The sequence below is a fragment of the Lepidochelys olivacea genome (assembly GCF_965140295.1).
Source record: "Lepidochelys olivacea isolate rLepOli2 genome assembly, chromosome: 12".
Lineage (NCBI taxonomy): Eukaryota > Metazoa > Chordata > Testudines > Cheloniidae > Lepidochelys > Lepidochelys olivacea.
This window is the reverse complement of record NC_140422.1, coordinates 32353134-32368725: the sequence shown is the minus strand read 5'-3', so window position 1 is coordinate 32368725 and position 15592 is coordinate 32353134. Positions and strand designations below refer to the sequence as shown.

Below are 15592 nucleotides of genomic sequence, written 5' to 3'. Positions count from 1 at the left end.
GTGCCTAAAGTAGAGTAGTGCCTGATGTGTCTGTGCAACCCAGAGCCATCTTATCTGCCCAGCTACTGGGTGGGGACGGGGGCAGGAGCACAGAATGTTTGCTCCAATTGAGTGTGTGTAGACAGCAGGGTCCCCCAGTGACCCTGCTTCCACCCTGCAGCCTCAGCACCATCTCACACACCCTCCCACAACAACAAGCAACCTCCCCTCCCAGCTTCTCTTACCCCACACACCTCCCCGCCTCACACTCTCCTGCCTACATACCTTCCCCTTCCCCCCAGGCCCCTCCCAGCCCCATCCTCACCCCCCAGTTCTGTCCTTCCCCCCCACACCCTCCCTCTCATAGCCCCCATCCCCTAGCCCCCTTTCACACCCACTCCCCAGTTCTGTCCTTCTCCCACAGCCACCCTCCCACAGCCCCCTCTCACCCACTCCCCAGTCTGTCCTTCTCCCACAGCCCCCCACACCCTTCTCCCATCACAGCCCCCTGCCCCCCTCACACCCACTCCCCAGTTCTGTCCTCCCCCCACACCCTCCCTCTCTCACAGCCCCCCTCCCCTAACCCCCCCTCACAGCCCCCTCACACCCACTCCCCAGTTCTGTCCTCCTCCCACACCCTTCCTCTCTCTCTCTCTCTCTCTCTCACAGCCCCCTCCCCTAACCCCCCCTCACAGCCCCCTCACACCCTCTCCCCAGTTCTGTCTTTCTCCCAGAGGCCCCCACCCACAGCCCTCTCCTACAGCCCCCTCACACCCACTCCCCAGTTCTGTCCTTCTCCCACAGCCACCCTCCCACAGCCCCCTCTCACCCACTCCCCAGTCTGTCCTTCTCCCACAGCCCCCCACACCCTTCTCCCATCACAGCCCCCTGCCCCCCTCACACCCACTCCCCAGTTCTGTCCTCCCCCCACACCCTCCCTCTCTCACAGCCCCCCTCCCCTAACCCCCCCTCACAGCCCCCTCACACCCACTCCCCAGTTCTGTCCTCCCCCCACACCCTCCCTCTCTCACAGCCCCCCTCCCCTAACCCCCCCTCACAGCCCCCTCACACCCACTCCCCAGTCTGTCCTTCTCCCACAGCCCCCCACACCCTTCTCCCATCACAGCCTCCTGCCCCCCTCACACCCACTCCCCAGTTCTGTCCTCCCCCCACACCCTCCCTCTCTCACAGCCCCCCTCCCCTAACCCCCCCTCACACCCACTCCCCAGTTCTGTCCTCCTCCCACACCCTTCCTCTCTCTCTCTCTCTCTCTCTCTCTCACAGCCCCCTCCCCTAACCCCCCTCTCACAGCCCCCTCACACCCTCTCCCCAGTTCTGTCTTTCTCCCAGAGGCCCCCACCCACAGCCCTCTCCTACAGCCCCCTCACACCCACTCCCCAGTTCTGTCTTTCTCCCAGAGCCCCCCACAGCCCTCTCCTATCACAGCCCCCCACCCCTCTCACACCCACTGCCCAGTTCTGTCCCGCCCCCGCCCCCAGCCCCACCCCTCCCTCCAACACGCCCCGCCCTTCCCCAGACGTACCCCCAGGGCGGATCGCGTCGGTTAGTCCCGGCCTCGGCTCCGCCCGCCGGGTCAGGCTCAGCGCGTCTCGGGACTCTGCGGGGCTGGCGGGCGCCGCGGCTCCGGGCGGCAATGGCGGCGTTGCGAGCGCTGCGGAGGCTTGGCGCCAGCCTGGCTCCGCGCTGCCCCGGCCCCGTCATCGCGCCCCGGGCGGGCTGGCCGCAAGCAGCCCCTGCCCGGAGCCTGGGCACCAGCGCGCTGCTGGCCTCGGGTGAGTCGGGCCACGGGCAGCCGGGGTTGGGAGCAGCGAGGGCGAGCTGCGGCCGGGCCCACAGGGCGGGAGGCCGGGCCGGGGCCCCGGTGCACGCGGGCTGCCTGGGGGGCCCCGGGGCGAGTGCACGGGGGCCTGCTAGTCGGGGGTGCGTGTTGGGGCAGGCGCGGGGGGGGGCCTCCGCGTGCCTGGGCGGGGCTGGTGCGTGCGAGTTGCGGGGCTGGCGTTGGGGCGCGGGGCTTGGTGCACGCGGGAGTGGGGGCTGCTGCGTGGAGTGTGGGGTGCATGGACCCGTTAGTGCGTGGGCAGCAAGCTGTGTCCTACAGTAGTGTTTGACCTCTCGGGAGAGCAAGGCTTCCCGGTGACCGCAGTGGTTTTCAACCTTTTTTCCTTTGTGAACCCCTGGGAAGTTTTCAGATGGAGGTGCGGACCCGTTTGGAAGTCTCCGGCATAGTCCGTGGACCCCCGGTTGACAGCCGTGGCTTCGAGGAAAGGGGAAGGGTCTTGTTCTAAATGGCATAGCAGATCACTTGCAAAGCGGGCCGTCTAATCCAGAACGCCGGACTCTCATTCTCACCCTCTGAAAGCTATAAATCTGCCTGAGTCATTAATCTGCGGAAAAGGGGATTTATGCCTAAAAATCACACATTTTTAAAGACGTAATTTTTAGTGACGCACAAAGTGGGCTTGGAGTCAAGTTAGTAAATCATGTTCCACTGTATATAGCCTGGTTTAAAAACAACACATCACCTTTTGCAAAATGGACAGTGACCCATTATTTTGGTCACAGATGCCTTCTCTGCAATACCAAACGTCTCACCTGTTTTTATCAATATGTAACGCTTCAGGGGGGCTACTACAGGTATAAGCATTAGGTAGACGTGGTGCAGCCATTTTCATCACTATGGCATAATCCGACCACTCGTTAGCATTGCTACCCAAGTGACCATGTGGTGCTTCCCGTTGACGTTAGCGGGTAAGAAGTTTGCTAATGTGCCTTAGGTGGTTTTACTTTACTATGCATAGTGTGATACAATAGAAGTTTAAATGTTTACCGGATCTAAAAGAAGGCATTGGCAGGCTTTTTTGTAGACACAGGAATTGAACATTGTTACATATTCACTGATAGCCGTCGTATAGGTAAAGATGACAGATTAGGTGCTGATCCTGCAACTCTTATTCAGTGTAGATCCTTAGTCATCTAGCAGGTGTCAACAGGTGAAGTTTTGATGACGCACCAGCCAGTGTGATTACAAGTTTAAGGTGAATGAATCACTCAGCTTGCCTCTCAATGGACTATATGAATTTAGGACTGAATGAGCTTTATGCAGGCACATTCACAAGGGCACAGGAGTCCACTTTCATAGAGCTACTTGCAGGATCAGGACCCTGAACCCTGTCTACATTAGGGAACTTGGACCAATGTAACTATACTGATGTAGCTATGCTATACACTGATATGAACGCCTCGTATAGATGTGCTGCACTGGTGCAAAACTGGGCCTGCAGCAGTCTGACTTATTCCACTTGTGCCTAATGTAGGATAGGTACTTTATCCTGTAAGACAAAACAGTGGGATATGTTTCTCCTTTTGACTTGATTTACCATGCTAAAAAAGATTTCTGGCAAACAGCGTATATTACCCATGAAGTTCTTAATCAGAAGCAGGCTTATAGTTTAAGGCAGAGGTGGGCAAATGTCCTGCCCGGCCCTTGAGCTCCCAGCCAGGGAGGCTAGCCCCGGGCCCCTCCCCTGCTGTCCCCCCTCAGGGCAGGGGGTCAGGGTGCAGGACGGGTGTGGGGTGTGGCAGGGGGTTGGGCTGCAGGAGAGGTTTGGGAGGCGGGCTCCAGCCTGACGCGCACCAGGGTCAGGGCAGGCTCCCCGCCTGCCTACCCTGCCCCCGCGCCACTCCAGGAAGCGGCCGGAACCTGGTGGCAGGCGGGCGGGTGTAGGGGCGGCCACAGGGGTCTGTGTGTTGCCCTGGCTGTGCCTCCAGGCACCGCCCCCCACAGCTCCTATTGGCTGGGAACGGAGGAGTAGAGGGGAAAAGGAGCAGACTGGAAGTTGAAGGAATAGGATTGTGGACCTGTTTGTTAAGAAGAGGTTAGGGATTAAAGGTCATGGAGAAGAGATGTCTTCAAATGGGATTCAAAGAGGGAGAATTAAGTATGAGGAGGTAGGGCATCTGGAACATCAGCATGGAAAATGGCGCACTCTGGAGAGAATCACAGTAGTATTTGTAGAAATGTGACTAGAATACGTGCAGAAGTATGAGTGAGAATTGCTGTGAAGTGATCAAACTTTAACTGGGTCTTATATATAATTGTCTCTTAAGAATACAATTCTCTGGTGATCTGGCAGTAGTTGCACAACAATTATATAAATGTCCCAGAAATTGATCCTGCAACCTTTATTCCTGTGGGTAATCCGTACTTGCATGAGTAGTCTGATTAACTGTAATGAGCATAGGGTGCAAAATCAGGCCTCTTATCTGGATTTGCAGAATAAAATGCATTCAGTAAAATATGGACAGTTTTGGGGATTCAGTGATCTTATTTCCATTTTTTAAAACAAAGTGTGAATTATTGCAATAATGAATAAGTGAAAAATAAATGTACTTAAAAACCATTATGGTTGAGTTTCTGCAAGCTGAAATAGTTTTTCTGCAAAGGGATAGCATGACATCTCCATGTCATCTAAGAAAGTTAAAATATAGTGCATTGCATGAGGCACTGTGAAAGTTCCAGTGTTACAGAAATGTCATTAGGGCTGGCTTTAGTGGGAATAATGTGGAGAATTGGCTTAATTAAACAATTCTGAATTTGAGGGGAAAACCTTTTAAAAGTTGTATTAGACACACATAACAATAAAATTCTTAAACTGTCATTTTAATTAATAATACAATCAATCTTTTTTTCAACTAAATCCCATCGGGTGGTGGTTCATGCTGCACGCTTTGATTTGGTAGCTTTAAATGTGGTTTCCTATGGCATATTTAGATTATTCAGGGCCAGATTTTGCCATCTGTTATCAGCCCCCTACTGTGTAAATCAGGCAGTCTTTTTTTTTTTTCTTTAAATGGATCTAAATGTTAATGCTTTAGCAATTCACACTTGCTATTTATATATTTTGGCATCTACAGGTAAATGATGGGATTCTGATGCACATTTCAACACCTCACATGTGGTCTGTGTTAATATAAAGCATAATACCAGTACCTTCAAAAAGCGCCCCACACATCCACACCATAGTTGAACAATACTGTTCAAAGCCAAACTCAAGAGAAAAGTGTTTAGGACTTCCAGTATATTAGAGTATTTATAAAAGTAAAATGTCAATTTTTTCTGAAATATCAAGTCTGTTTCATTTTAGCCCGCAAATTCACAGACAAGCACGAGTGGATATCAGTTGAAAATGGTATTGGGACAGTAGGAATCAGCAATTTTGCACAGGTATTGATTTTGGGGGAGGGGGGTGTCCTTCAATATTTACTTGTACATTCCTGCTCTTGTCTTTGATCTTTGAGTTATTACTGTGTCCTTTTATTATTGTTGCATATACTGTACACTGAAGCATATTATGGATTTAGATCTCAAACTGTTTCTAAAGCACATTATGCCATATCAACATTTGTGGATAATTTTTTGATCATGTTAGTTCTCCATTGGATTGACTTAGACTTGATGAACTTCTTAGTTGTTAAATCAGAACAATAGCAAATCAGATTTATTACTCTTACTGTTTTAATCTTGTTTTTTACTTTCTTTATAGGAACACTAGACTGCATAAGGAAACTATTGCATTGTGCATGTTTAGGTCAAATTCTGCTCTGATTTTTACCCCTTTGATTTAAGTGGAGTTGTGAATAGGAATAGAATTTGGTGCAGAGCGCATCTGTAATGTGTGTGATAGTCATTAGCATCCTCATCTGTGATGCTTACCAAAGAGATTGGACTATTAGCTTTCAAATCCTTGGTCAAGGATATTTTTCTAACTTCAGTCCCTATTATGACTGGCTAATAGGATGCTAGTTAAAGATGTGCATTAAAAACGAAACAAAAAATCCAAAGACACATGCCTAAACCTGCTAACAACCAAACATGGGACATTGATGTACAATATACAGGACAATGTCAGAAACTTTGACTGTAGTGGGATTATTGTTCTTTAGGATAAATAGCCTTTTGGTAATTTCAGCTTTCTGAATGTGTAAATAACATATATTATTATAATAAAAGATCCCAAGGTTTATGTGGGGTAGAGTTAAATTTGGGCCTTAAAGGGCTTGACCCTGCTCTTGTTGAACTTAATGGCATAAATCCCAGTCACTGAAATGGCCCAAAACCAGACAGCTGATGCCTAGTACATAGTACTCAATATGTAAATTTTCTGCATTGGAAAGATTAGGAGTCAGATATTGCATGGTCTTTCAAATGACACAAACAGTAAATGTTTCATGCTTTGAGGGTCAAACCTTAGTTCCCTGACATCACTGGGAGTTTTGCTGTGAGGACCCATTTTGGTTCTATAAAGATCAGTAAGAGTTCTGTCACATTGTGCCTGGAGGAATGATTTCTTTCTCATGGACTCACAACAGAGCCTTAAGCTTATTTAAACCCTAATATATGAACACATCTTGCAATTTAGAGGGCATGAGAAGCTAAGTAGTTTGCAAGTTGTTTATCAGAAAACATGATTCCTGTTAAAAGCGTGCAGACTTTGAGTGGGATGGGCACCAACATTAAGCAGAGGAATATAATTTTAGTCTAATCAGTTGTGTAGTTACAACCTTAAATCCCTCCCCCACATGCTCACTTAGCCTTTACTAGTATATATTCCTGATGCATTTGGTTTGTTTTTAGGAAGCATTAGGAGACATCGTTTATTGTAGTCTTCCGGAAATTGGGACAAAGTTGAACAAACAGGGTAAGTATTTTTATTTTAAGCTGTTAAACTATTGCTATAACGATTGTCTTAGGTTTTAATATAAACTAACGTTATGCCACTTCCTCAATTCTTGTTGTTTTTCATATAGTTGAACATTGTTTGTTTGATGTTACCCTCGGATCCTGTAAAATTTAATTTCATTTATATGGTTGCATACTTGTTGGATGTAAAATATGGATTGCTCACATTTTTAAGAGGGCTAAAGGCCTTATTTCTAAACTCTGAATGTTAGAACAGAGCAAATAGTTCTCAGATCTTGCTTAATGGGAGAACCTGCCTTTAAAATTGTAAAGAGACACTTAAAACCAGTTAAAAGAACAGGAGTACTTGTGTTCTTTTTGCGGATACAGACTAACATGGCTGCTACTCTGAAACCTTAAAACCAGTTGTTTAATTTAAATGTTTGCTTAAATCTTTAATTATACAAATTTAAATAGCATTGCTACAATAAACTTTTAAAACTGTACAATTTTCCATACTCTGATTTGACAACCTGCTAGTACTTCTAGGTGGCTTATTTGTTGCTGTTTTGCAAGTTTCAGAGTAGCAGCCGTTTGTCTGTATCCACAAAAAGAACAGGAGTACTTGTGGCATCTCAGAGACTAACAAATTTATTAGAGCATAAGCTTTCGTGGGCTACAGCCCACTTCATCGGATGCATAGAATGGAACATAGAGTAAGAAGAGATCCACCTTCTCTGTATGTGTAAGTTGCCATACAAACTGTAAGCAACTAATTAATTAAGATGAGCTATTATCACTAGGAGAAAAAAAACTTTTATCGTGATAATCAAGACGGCCAATTTAGACAGTTGACAAGGTGTGAGGATACTTAACATGGGGAAATAGATTCAATATGTGTAATGACCCAGCCACTCCCAGTCTCTATTCAAACCCAAGTTAATGGTATCTAGTTTGCATATTAATTCAAGCTCAGCAGTTTCTTGTTGGAATCTGTTTTTGAAACTTTTGTGTTGCAGAATTGCCACTCTTAATTCTTTTACTGAGTGACCAGAGAGGATGAAGTGTTCTCCTACCGGTTTTTGAATGTTATGATTCCTGATGTCAGATTTGTGTCCATTTATTCTTGTGTAGCGACTGTCTGGTTTGGCCAATGTACATGGCAGAGGGGCATTGCTGGCACATGATGGCATATATCACATTGGTAGATGTGCAGGTGAACGAGCCCTTGGTGGTGTGGCTAATGTGATTAGGTCTTATGATGGTGTCACTTGAATAAATACGTGGACAGAGTTGGCATTGGGCTTTGTTGCAAGGATAGGTTCCTGGGTTAGTGTTTTTGTTGTGTGGTGTGTGGTTGCTGGAGAGTATTTGCTTCAGGTTGGGGGGCTGTCTGTAAGCAAGGACTGGTCCGTCTCCCAAGATCTGTGAGAGCGAGGGATCATTTTTCAGGATAGGTAGTAGATCTTTGATGATGCGCTGGAGAGGTTTTAGTTGGGGTCTGAAGGTGACAGCTAGTGGCGTTCTGTTATTTTCTTTGTTGGGCCTGTCCTGTAGTAGGTGACTTCTGGGTACTCTTCTGGCTCTGTCAATCTGTTTTTTCACTTCAGCAGGGTATTGTAGTTTTAAGAATGCTTGATAGAGATCTTGTAGGTGTTTGTCTCTGTCTGAGGAATTGGAGCAAATGCGGTTTTATCTTAGAGCTTGGCTGTAGATGATGGATCGTGTGGTGTGTAGGATGGAAGCTGGAGGCATGTAGGTAAGAATAGCGGTCAGTAGGTTTCCGGTATAGTTACACAGCAGCTGATGTGGTGCTTTACAAATTCAAAACTTTGTACAAACCTTGACCCCGATGGCAAGTAACCAGAGCTGGAATTAGAATTTGATAGTTTCCAGCTTCCAGTTCCATGCTTGGCTCATGCTACTTGTCAGTAATTTAATTATGTATTAAATTATTAAGAGTGTAATAACTTGTAAATCACTACAAAAGAGTGAGTGTTAGCAAGCAGAAGGAGGCTTTTCCTTTGTTTTCATGAGGAGTGCTGATGTTCTGGTACATGTTCCAGAAATCATTCTTGCTTAGAGACATAAATAATCCACCTGGACTACAGATGCAGGAAATTGCAAAACAAGATGACAAAATATGTAAAGCAGCAGGACCTCTATTCTGAAATCCTTGTAGTGTAAAATGTCCCCAGCAGATTATTTAGCCATATCGTCTACACAAGGCTTGAATGGTAAATGTTGGAGAAAGGCCCTTTGCTTTTGGGTTCTAATTAACAAACTCAAAATTTTTGTTTTACTTTATAGTGAGAAAATTCATTCCTCCTAGTTCCTATCTGCTTCACCACTTCTAATGCTGATTCTGCACCGTGCACATCTAATTCCAAATTCCCGGACCCATTTCATTCTGTGCTCATACCAACCTGCTGTTCTGACAATTCCATGTTTCTCCAGACTGTTTCTCATTTCATTACAGTTTATGGCTGCTTTCAATAGCATTGTCCCATCTGCCATTTTAATAACTGTATAAAAAATAAGGAGAAGGGGGTGAGCAATTCAATGGTCCCACTTCCTGATTCTGAATACTAAGGCATTTGTTCTTCTCCCATGCATGTACATTAGCTCCTGATGGTGTTTCTGAAAACACCAGGTGCACTCTTAGGCCTTGTCTACACTACCAAGTTTTGTCAGCAAAAGTTATGCTGCCTTAATTAAAACTGCTGTTGCATATCAGCACTACTCCTTGTGTCGGCAGAATGCATCCACAGTAGCGTAGCAGCTCTTGCATCGATACAGAGAGCAGTGCACTGTGGTAGCTATTTACTCTGCAAGTGACCGCAGGGTGCTTTGGGAATGGTTTGCAATGCCTCATGGGGCAGGGACAGTGTCACATGATGCAGGTTTCTCAATCCCATGGTTCCAGGGGCATCCTAGTAGATTATCAGCTGCTTTTTCAACTGAAGTGTTGAGGAGAGTGGTGTGTCTGGGATGGGGAGACAGCAGACTGACCAACTTATCCTGAGGCAGGGAGAAGGAGATGACCCCCACGTCAGCACCTGGCTCTGCTCGGCACAGCAGTTTCCCCCCAAGCAGCCCGCTCTGCCTGCCTATGGTTCTGAGATTCCCTTCTCGCAGCCATTTCAGCTGCTGGGAGCAGCATCCTGAGCAACTCTGTGAGAAATGTGCTGAGAAATGTCAAAGCAGCACAGCAGTCCCCCTGCCTGCTCCCCACAGCAGGCCCCTGTGTTCCTACTGCAGGACAGAACAGGAGCATTCCACGGTAATGATCTGCTCTCCAATGATCTGCTCTCCCTTCCCAGAGCAGCACGCTCAGCTGTCAGATACCCAGAGCTTTGAAAGGGGAGGGGCACCTGTCTGCAGGGCAGCAGAGATCGACACAGTGAGTAGAGCAGTCACAGCATTGTGGGATACTGGTGGAAGCTGGTTCTGTGGACAAAACAAATAGTAGTGTCTACACTGAGGCTTTGTCACTTTAACTTTTCTGCAAAAAGCTTTATGCCTCTCATTGAGGTGATTTGGTTTTGTCTGCAAAACAGCAGAGTTTTGCCACCAAAAGTAGCTGTGTGTGTGAACACCTCACCTGTTTTGTTGGCAAAAGGCAGCTTTTGCCAACCAAACTTTGTAGTGTAGACAAGGCCTCAGCATGGTGAGAAATCAGAGTTCAGGAGACTAGTGCTTTGACTGTTTCACAGGCAGATTTATTGAGGTAAAGGCTAGTTAGCAGCTACTCAGAATGGATATATATACTCTGCAGCAAAGGGCTAGATGTGGCTCCTGGTGCCTAGCCCCTCTTTGCTGGTCAGAAGTTTTGCTGTAAAGCATTGGAAGTAGGCTTGGCAGAATTCAAATTTTTTTTTTTATATTTGACAGATAATATTGATGTTTAAACACTTTCTTATTTTGATCTATTCAGTTTTGCACAATTACACAAAATTCTGGGTTTGAAGGTTTATGTTATATCAATTTAAATGTACAATTGCAGAAAATTATGGGTGGTGGGTCAGAGGTAGCTATTTAATGACAGTAGATATCCTTAAATCAAATTCTAATAAGCTCTCAAGCAGCATTGGTCTTACCTGGCCTATCTGTACCTTTCAGTTATCGACGAAAATATTTTTTGTTTGTGTGCAATGAAATCAATATTTACTGACATTTACTGATAAAAATTGAATTCTTCCAAGCCTAATTGTAAGCAAGGCACCAGCCCGCAGGATGAGCTAAGTGACAAATTCCCATCCTTTGTGCAGTAGCAGGTAGTGTTATCCCTCGACTGCTGTTTCATCCAGAGTACATAGTGCAAAAAGAAATTTCAAACTTGAAGCCTCTAGTCGTTGTAATGAAACCAGGACCTTAACTTCAGCCTGTCTGAAAGTCTCATCCTTTCTTCCTTGTTTCGTTTCCAGAGACTTATTGGGGCTGGGTCATCTTTAAAACCTTTATTTACAAAAGTAAATCATCAATGTCTTTTTTTTTTTTTTTTTCTTTTTTAAATGAACACAATCCTGTATTTCAGATGAGTTTGGTGCTCTGGAAAGTGTGAAGGCTGCTAGTGAACTCTATTCTCCTCTCACGGGAGAAGTGACTGAAATTAACACCACCCTTGCAGATAATCCAGGACTTGTCAATAAATCTTGTTATGAAGATGGTAAGAAGCTATTGTTTCATGTTCAAGGAGTAAATGGCACTTCTCTGATTAAGATCCAGATGGTGTTTCTATCACAAGCGGATCTTTTGTTGTCCATGTCTCAAATTAATTATTTGGAAGCTAAAAACGACATGGAGGGAACATGGCCTGGTCCACACTACAGAGTTAAATCAACATAAGGCAGCTTATGTCGACCTAATTATGTCAGTGTCTACTCTCATGCTTTGCTCCCGCTTGATGTAAGTGCCTTACTACACTGACATAACTCCACCTCCATGAGAGGCTTATGTTGGTGTAGTTAGGGCGACACAATGTCTATGTACTTACTTACATCAGTTGTTGGCTATCATTCTTGTCAATTTCACAGCTTCCTGCTGGGGTCGTGAAATCGACCAGAGAGGCTGGAAAGCTCCCTACTGTGAACCCTATGCCCGGATTAGGCTGTTGCCCCAGGGCGGGTGGAGGTCTCCAGCTAGAGCCTGGGCTCCCCTCCCCCCTGCTCCGAGCCGGGCAGCAACCTAGGACTCCCCCCAGGAGAGTGGTGAGCCAGGGGGGCAGCGGGCTCCTGAGCTGAGCCCACTACCCGCACGGAGCTGAGAGTCTGGGTGGCAGCCTGGCTTCCGGCAGGGGGTGGGGAGTTGAGAGCCCTGGGCTCCCTGCAGGGAGCAGAGCTGAGAGCCTGGGCAGTAGCTGGGCTCCCAGAGGAGAGTTCTGCTCAGAGCTGAGATCCCGGGCTCTGAGCCCCCCACACTGCCCTTCTTAAGTCAGCAGAAATGCTTCTGGTGAGGACGCACACCACTGACCGAAGGAGGGTAGTGTGGACATAAACAATCGCAGTAACTACTGCAGTGGCTGTAAGTCCACCTAACATAGGTCTACTTAAGTTTGTAGTATAGACATGCCTCATGTCTCTGAATATCTCCAGTTTCAATAAACCCCATAGTATGAAATTGTTAAACATTTTAGTCCTGTCTTCACTAGGAAATTGACATGTTGCTTACAGCTTCCAGAAATCTTCAGAGCTAAATATACTGTGGTTGAGTTTAAACCTCCTTTTAAATAGCGAAGGAAGAACATATTTAGAGTGGTTATATTTCCTCCTCTAAATTTAACAGAACTTAAAAGCATCTGAAAATTGTTTTGCCCATACTAGACGACCAAGCCCTTGAGTCCACTACAGTTTTAAAGAGCTGTAGGTACATGGGGGTGAATTTAAAAAATTATTTCCTTAATGTTTGGATTTAGATGCCTTTATTTTAATAGGTCTAATTCATTTTTTTTAAAATGTAATTTAATTTCTTTCTTACAGGTTGGCTTATCAAGATGACTGTGGACAACCCTTCAGAACTTAATGAACTGATGAATGAGGACGCGTATGAGAAATTTATAAAATCCATTGAGGACTGACCTGGAACACTAAAATAAACCACTATAAAACACTTACTTCAGCGTAGTTTCATAGATTAGTGGTGTACAGAAGGTTTGACAGTGGGCAGCTTGAAAAAATTGCATATTCCAGGAATTTTGGATAACATTTCAAGACAAATATGCTGCCTCTGAATCGTGTTGTACTAAAGATCAATCCTGTGACAATAAGAGATTGCAGATAGGAAAAAGAGAATGCTTAACATTTGCTCCCTTTTGCTAGTGATTTTTTTTAGCCTACTAAACTTAATTATGTAATTTTCAAAGTTTGGAATGTCATCTAGAGTAAAATAAATTTAGTTTGTAAAAATACACACTTAAAGCGTAGCATTGCAATATGCAACAGTCTTAACAGCAGCATGGTAACTGTGTTGCTTTTTTCAGCACTGTAGTTAGCTGTCCAAATACATTTACATGGCTAACAGGGTGTTGTGATAGAAAAGCTGCATCAGGTTTCAAGTGTGCATAACAATATAATCTTTAAAAAGTTTAGTTTTAGTTAAGATTTTCTACAGATAAGGCTACAGCCTTGCAGAAGACTAGATAACAGAAAATTAAAAAAAAAAAATGACTTTACCATTTATGTTTGCTGTTGTTTTGTACCATAACCCGTTTTACATATTTTATATAAAGTTGGTTATCCCGTTTGGAACTTGCAAGATTAACCTACCACTTGCACAACTTGGGACTCAAAATACATGTAACCCTTCAAAGGCTCTGGATCTGTATATTCTAACTATGCATTTGCGTGCTAGAATGACTAATATCTCATTGTGACACATACGTGATAGGACAGCCCTCTCTAATGCTTTAACACAATCTTATGCCCTTCTCAGGCAAAACTTTGATCGGTTCATTGATGGGTGAAGAGGACCTGAAGTTTCAGTGAGAGGCCAGCTGTATATTATGTATACAAACTGAAGGATAAGTCCAATGTACTTAAAAAAAAAAAAAAAAAAAAAAAAAAAAGCCTGCTTTAGGATTGCAAGGGGGATGGGATAAATGGAAGTGATGGGAATGAATGGTAGTCTCCTGTTGAAACGTTTAATCTGGGAGGTGAGAAAAGGATACAAGCACAATTTGATTGAAGGACATTACCTGTATATGTCGCTCTTCGTATGAGTTCTAGAGCTGTTAGGATTTCATTGTTTTTTCTCTAACCCTTGTGCAGAAAGAAACTGAACTTTAACATGATTTTTAATAGAAGTAAATGCTATCAACTGATGGTTAGGAAACAGCGGGTTCTACCCATTCTTGAATGTGACCCAATTGGGAAATGGTTGCTGTGATCATATGTGAATGTTCAGGATCATGTGTGACATCCTCTTCTGTATCCAAGTGGCTTTTCTTCACTACACAAATGTCAAGCTTTTGGAAAGTGGGTAGGGAGTGCCATCATAAAGGGAATTAGTAACAGTTTAAAATGTGTTCAACTGCAGGAGTACCACTTGTTATAGCCAGTACTGCAAGGTGGCCGAGAATGACAAGAGTTGTGCAGCCTGAGCCTAATATAAGTAGGCTGTGAAACATAGTATGTTCCCTACAAGTTTTAATTTGCCATGTCAGAATATCCTGGGTGTATTATTGTGAAGGGGTCTTGCTTGGGTGTACTACTGCTCTTGTTCCTGGAGTTCTGCAGGGAAATTCTTTCACTATGTAATCAGTCTTTCTGTTCATACTTCATTGCTCCCTCATGGATGGCGCTGGTAGTGACATCTTTCATTAGACAATTGTCTTGTGTCTGACTCTCTCAAACTTTTAGCCCTGTATTATAAGGACTGTCCTAGGAGGCTGGATCTAAAATTCCGTACTTAAAACCTTTTTAGGTGATCCAGATACCAAAAAGCAAACTTCCTGATTCTTGACTATATCATCTTCAGTACATCTTAGTATAAAATCAAGAAGTTTGTCAAGAATAGGGATTCTATTACAGCCAGAGAAAGAATCCCCAATCTGTATGTTTTCATACCTCAAACTGCATCTTATAAGGACTGTTGCTGTCTTTCTTGTAGATCTGTAATGACTTTATAGAAAATTCTGTCCAAGAATCATGCCTTTGAAATAGTAACACTGTGATAGACAACACTATCAACATGTACATGAACTTAGGACTGCCTAAAACCTACTTTTTAGGAACTATTTGTTTTAAGCTTTTGAGTAGTACAAGTGAGAGAGAATGCCACTAAAGCCAATTGCTCTGAAATGAGTCATTTCCAGGAATATATGGAAATTACACAATCAGTGTCCTGCTTCCATGTAACTATTCATGAAAGAGGTTCTAGCTGGCAAACTATTATTTCATCGTTCAATCTTTGTTTACCTGGGATTTTTAGAGCATCTTGACTTTCCTTTCAGCATGAACTGCAGTCACAGAGATGTCATCTAGGGGCTTGATCACCTATCTGGGACTAAAGCAGTCTATATTTTAATCCTAGCTCCTTGGCTGACTGTGACACCTTGTGTAATTCATTTAATATTTAGGCTTCAGTCTCACCATTTCTAAAATGGAACTACACACACAAGGGTATTGTGAGGATAAGTAACAAATGCTGTCAGAGTGCTTTAAAAATGAAAAACCCATTATGCAAATACAAAGTATAACAACTGGGTCTCAGTAGGCCTACCTCATTGTTAACCCAAATCCACAACAGTCATAACCCATGTACTAATGTAGTGTTTCCCAAACCTGGGACACCGCTTGTTCAGGGAAAGCCCCTGGCGGGCTGGGCCGGTTTGTTTGCATGCTGCGTCCGCAGGTTTGGCTGATCGTGGCTCCCACTGGCTGTGGTTCGCTGCTGCAGGAAGCAGCGTGGACCGAG

General features: G+C 44.7%; 1 protein-coding gene across 1 annotated transcript; it reads left to right on the top strand.

Moving 5' to 3' along the window:
- Window positions 1-1532: 1532 nt before the first annotated feature.
- On the top strand, window positions 1533-12791 carry GCSH (glycine cleavage system protein H). Its single transcript, XM_084645130.1, has 5 exons — window positions 1533-1772; window positions 5145-5224; window positions 6635-6698; window positions 11217-11348; window positions 12658-12791. Exons 1-5 carry the CDS (start codon window positions 1634-1636, stop codon window positions 12753-12755), a joined length of 513 nt encoding a protein of 170 aa, XP_084501256.1. The 5' UTR covers window positions 1533-1633; the 3' UTR covers window positions 12756-12791.
- Window positions 12792-15592: the final 2801 nt, after the last annotated feature.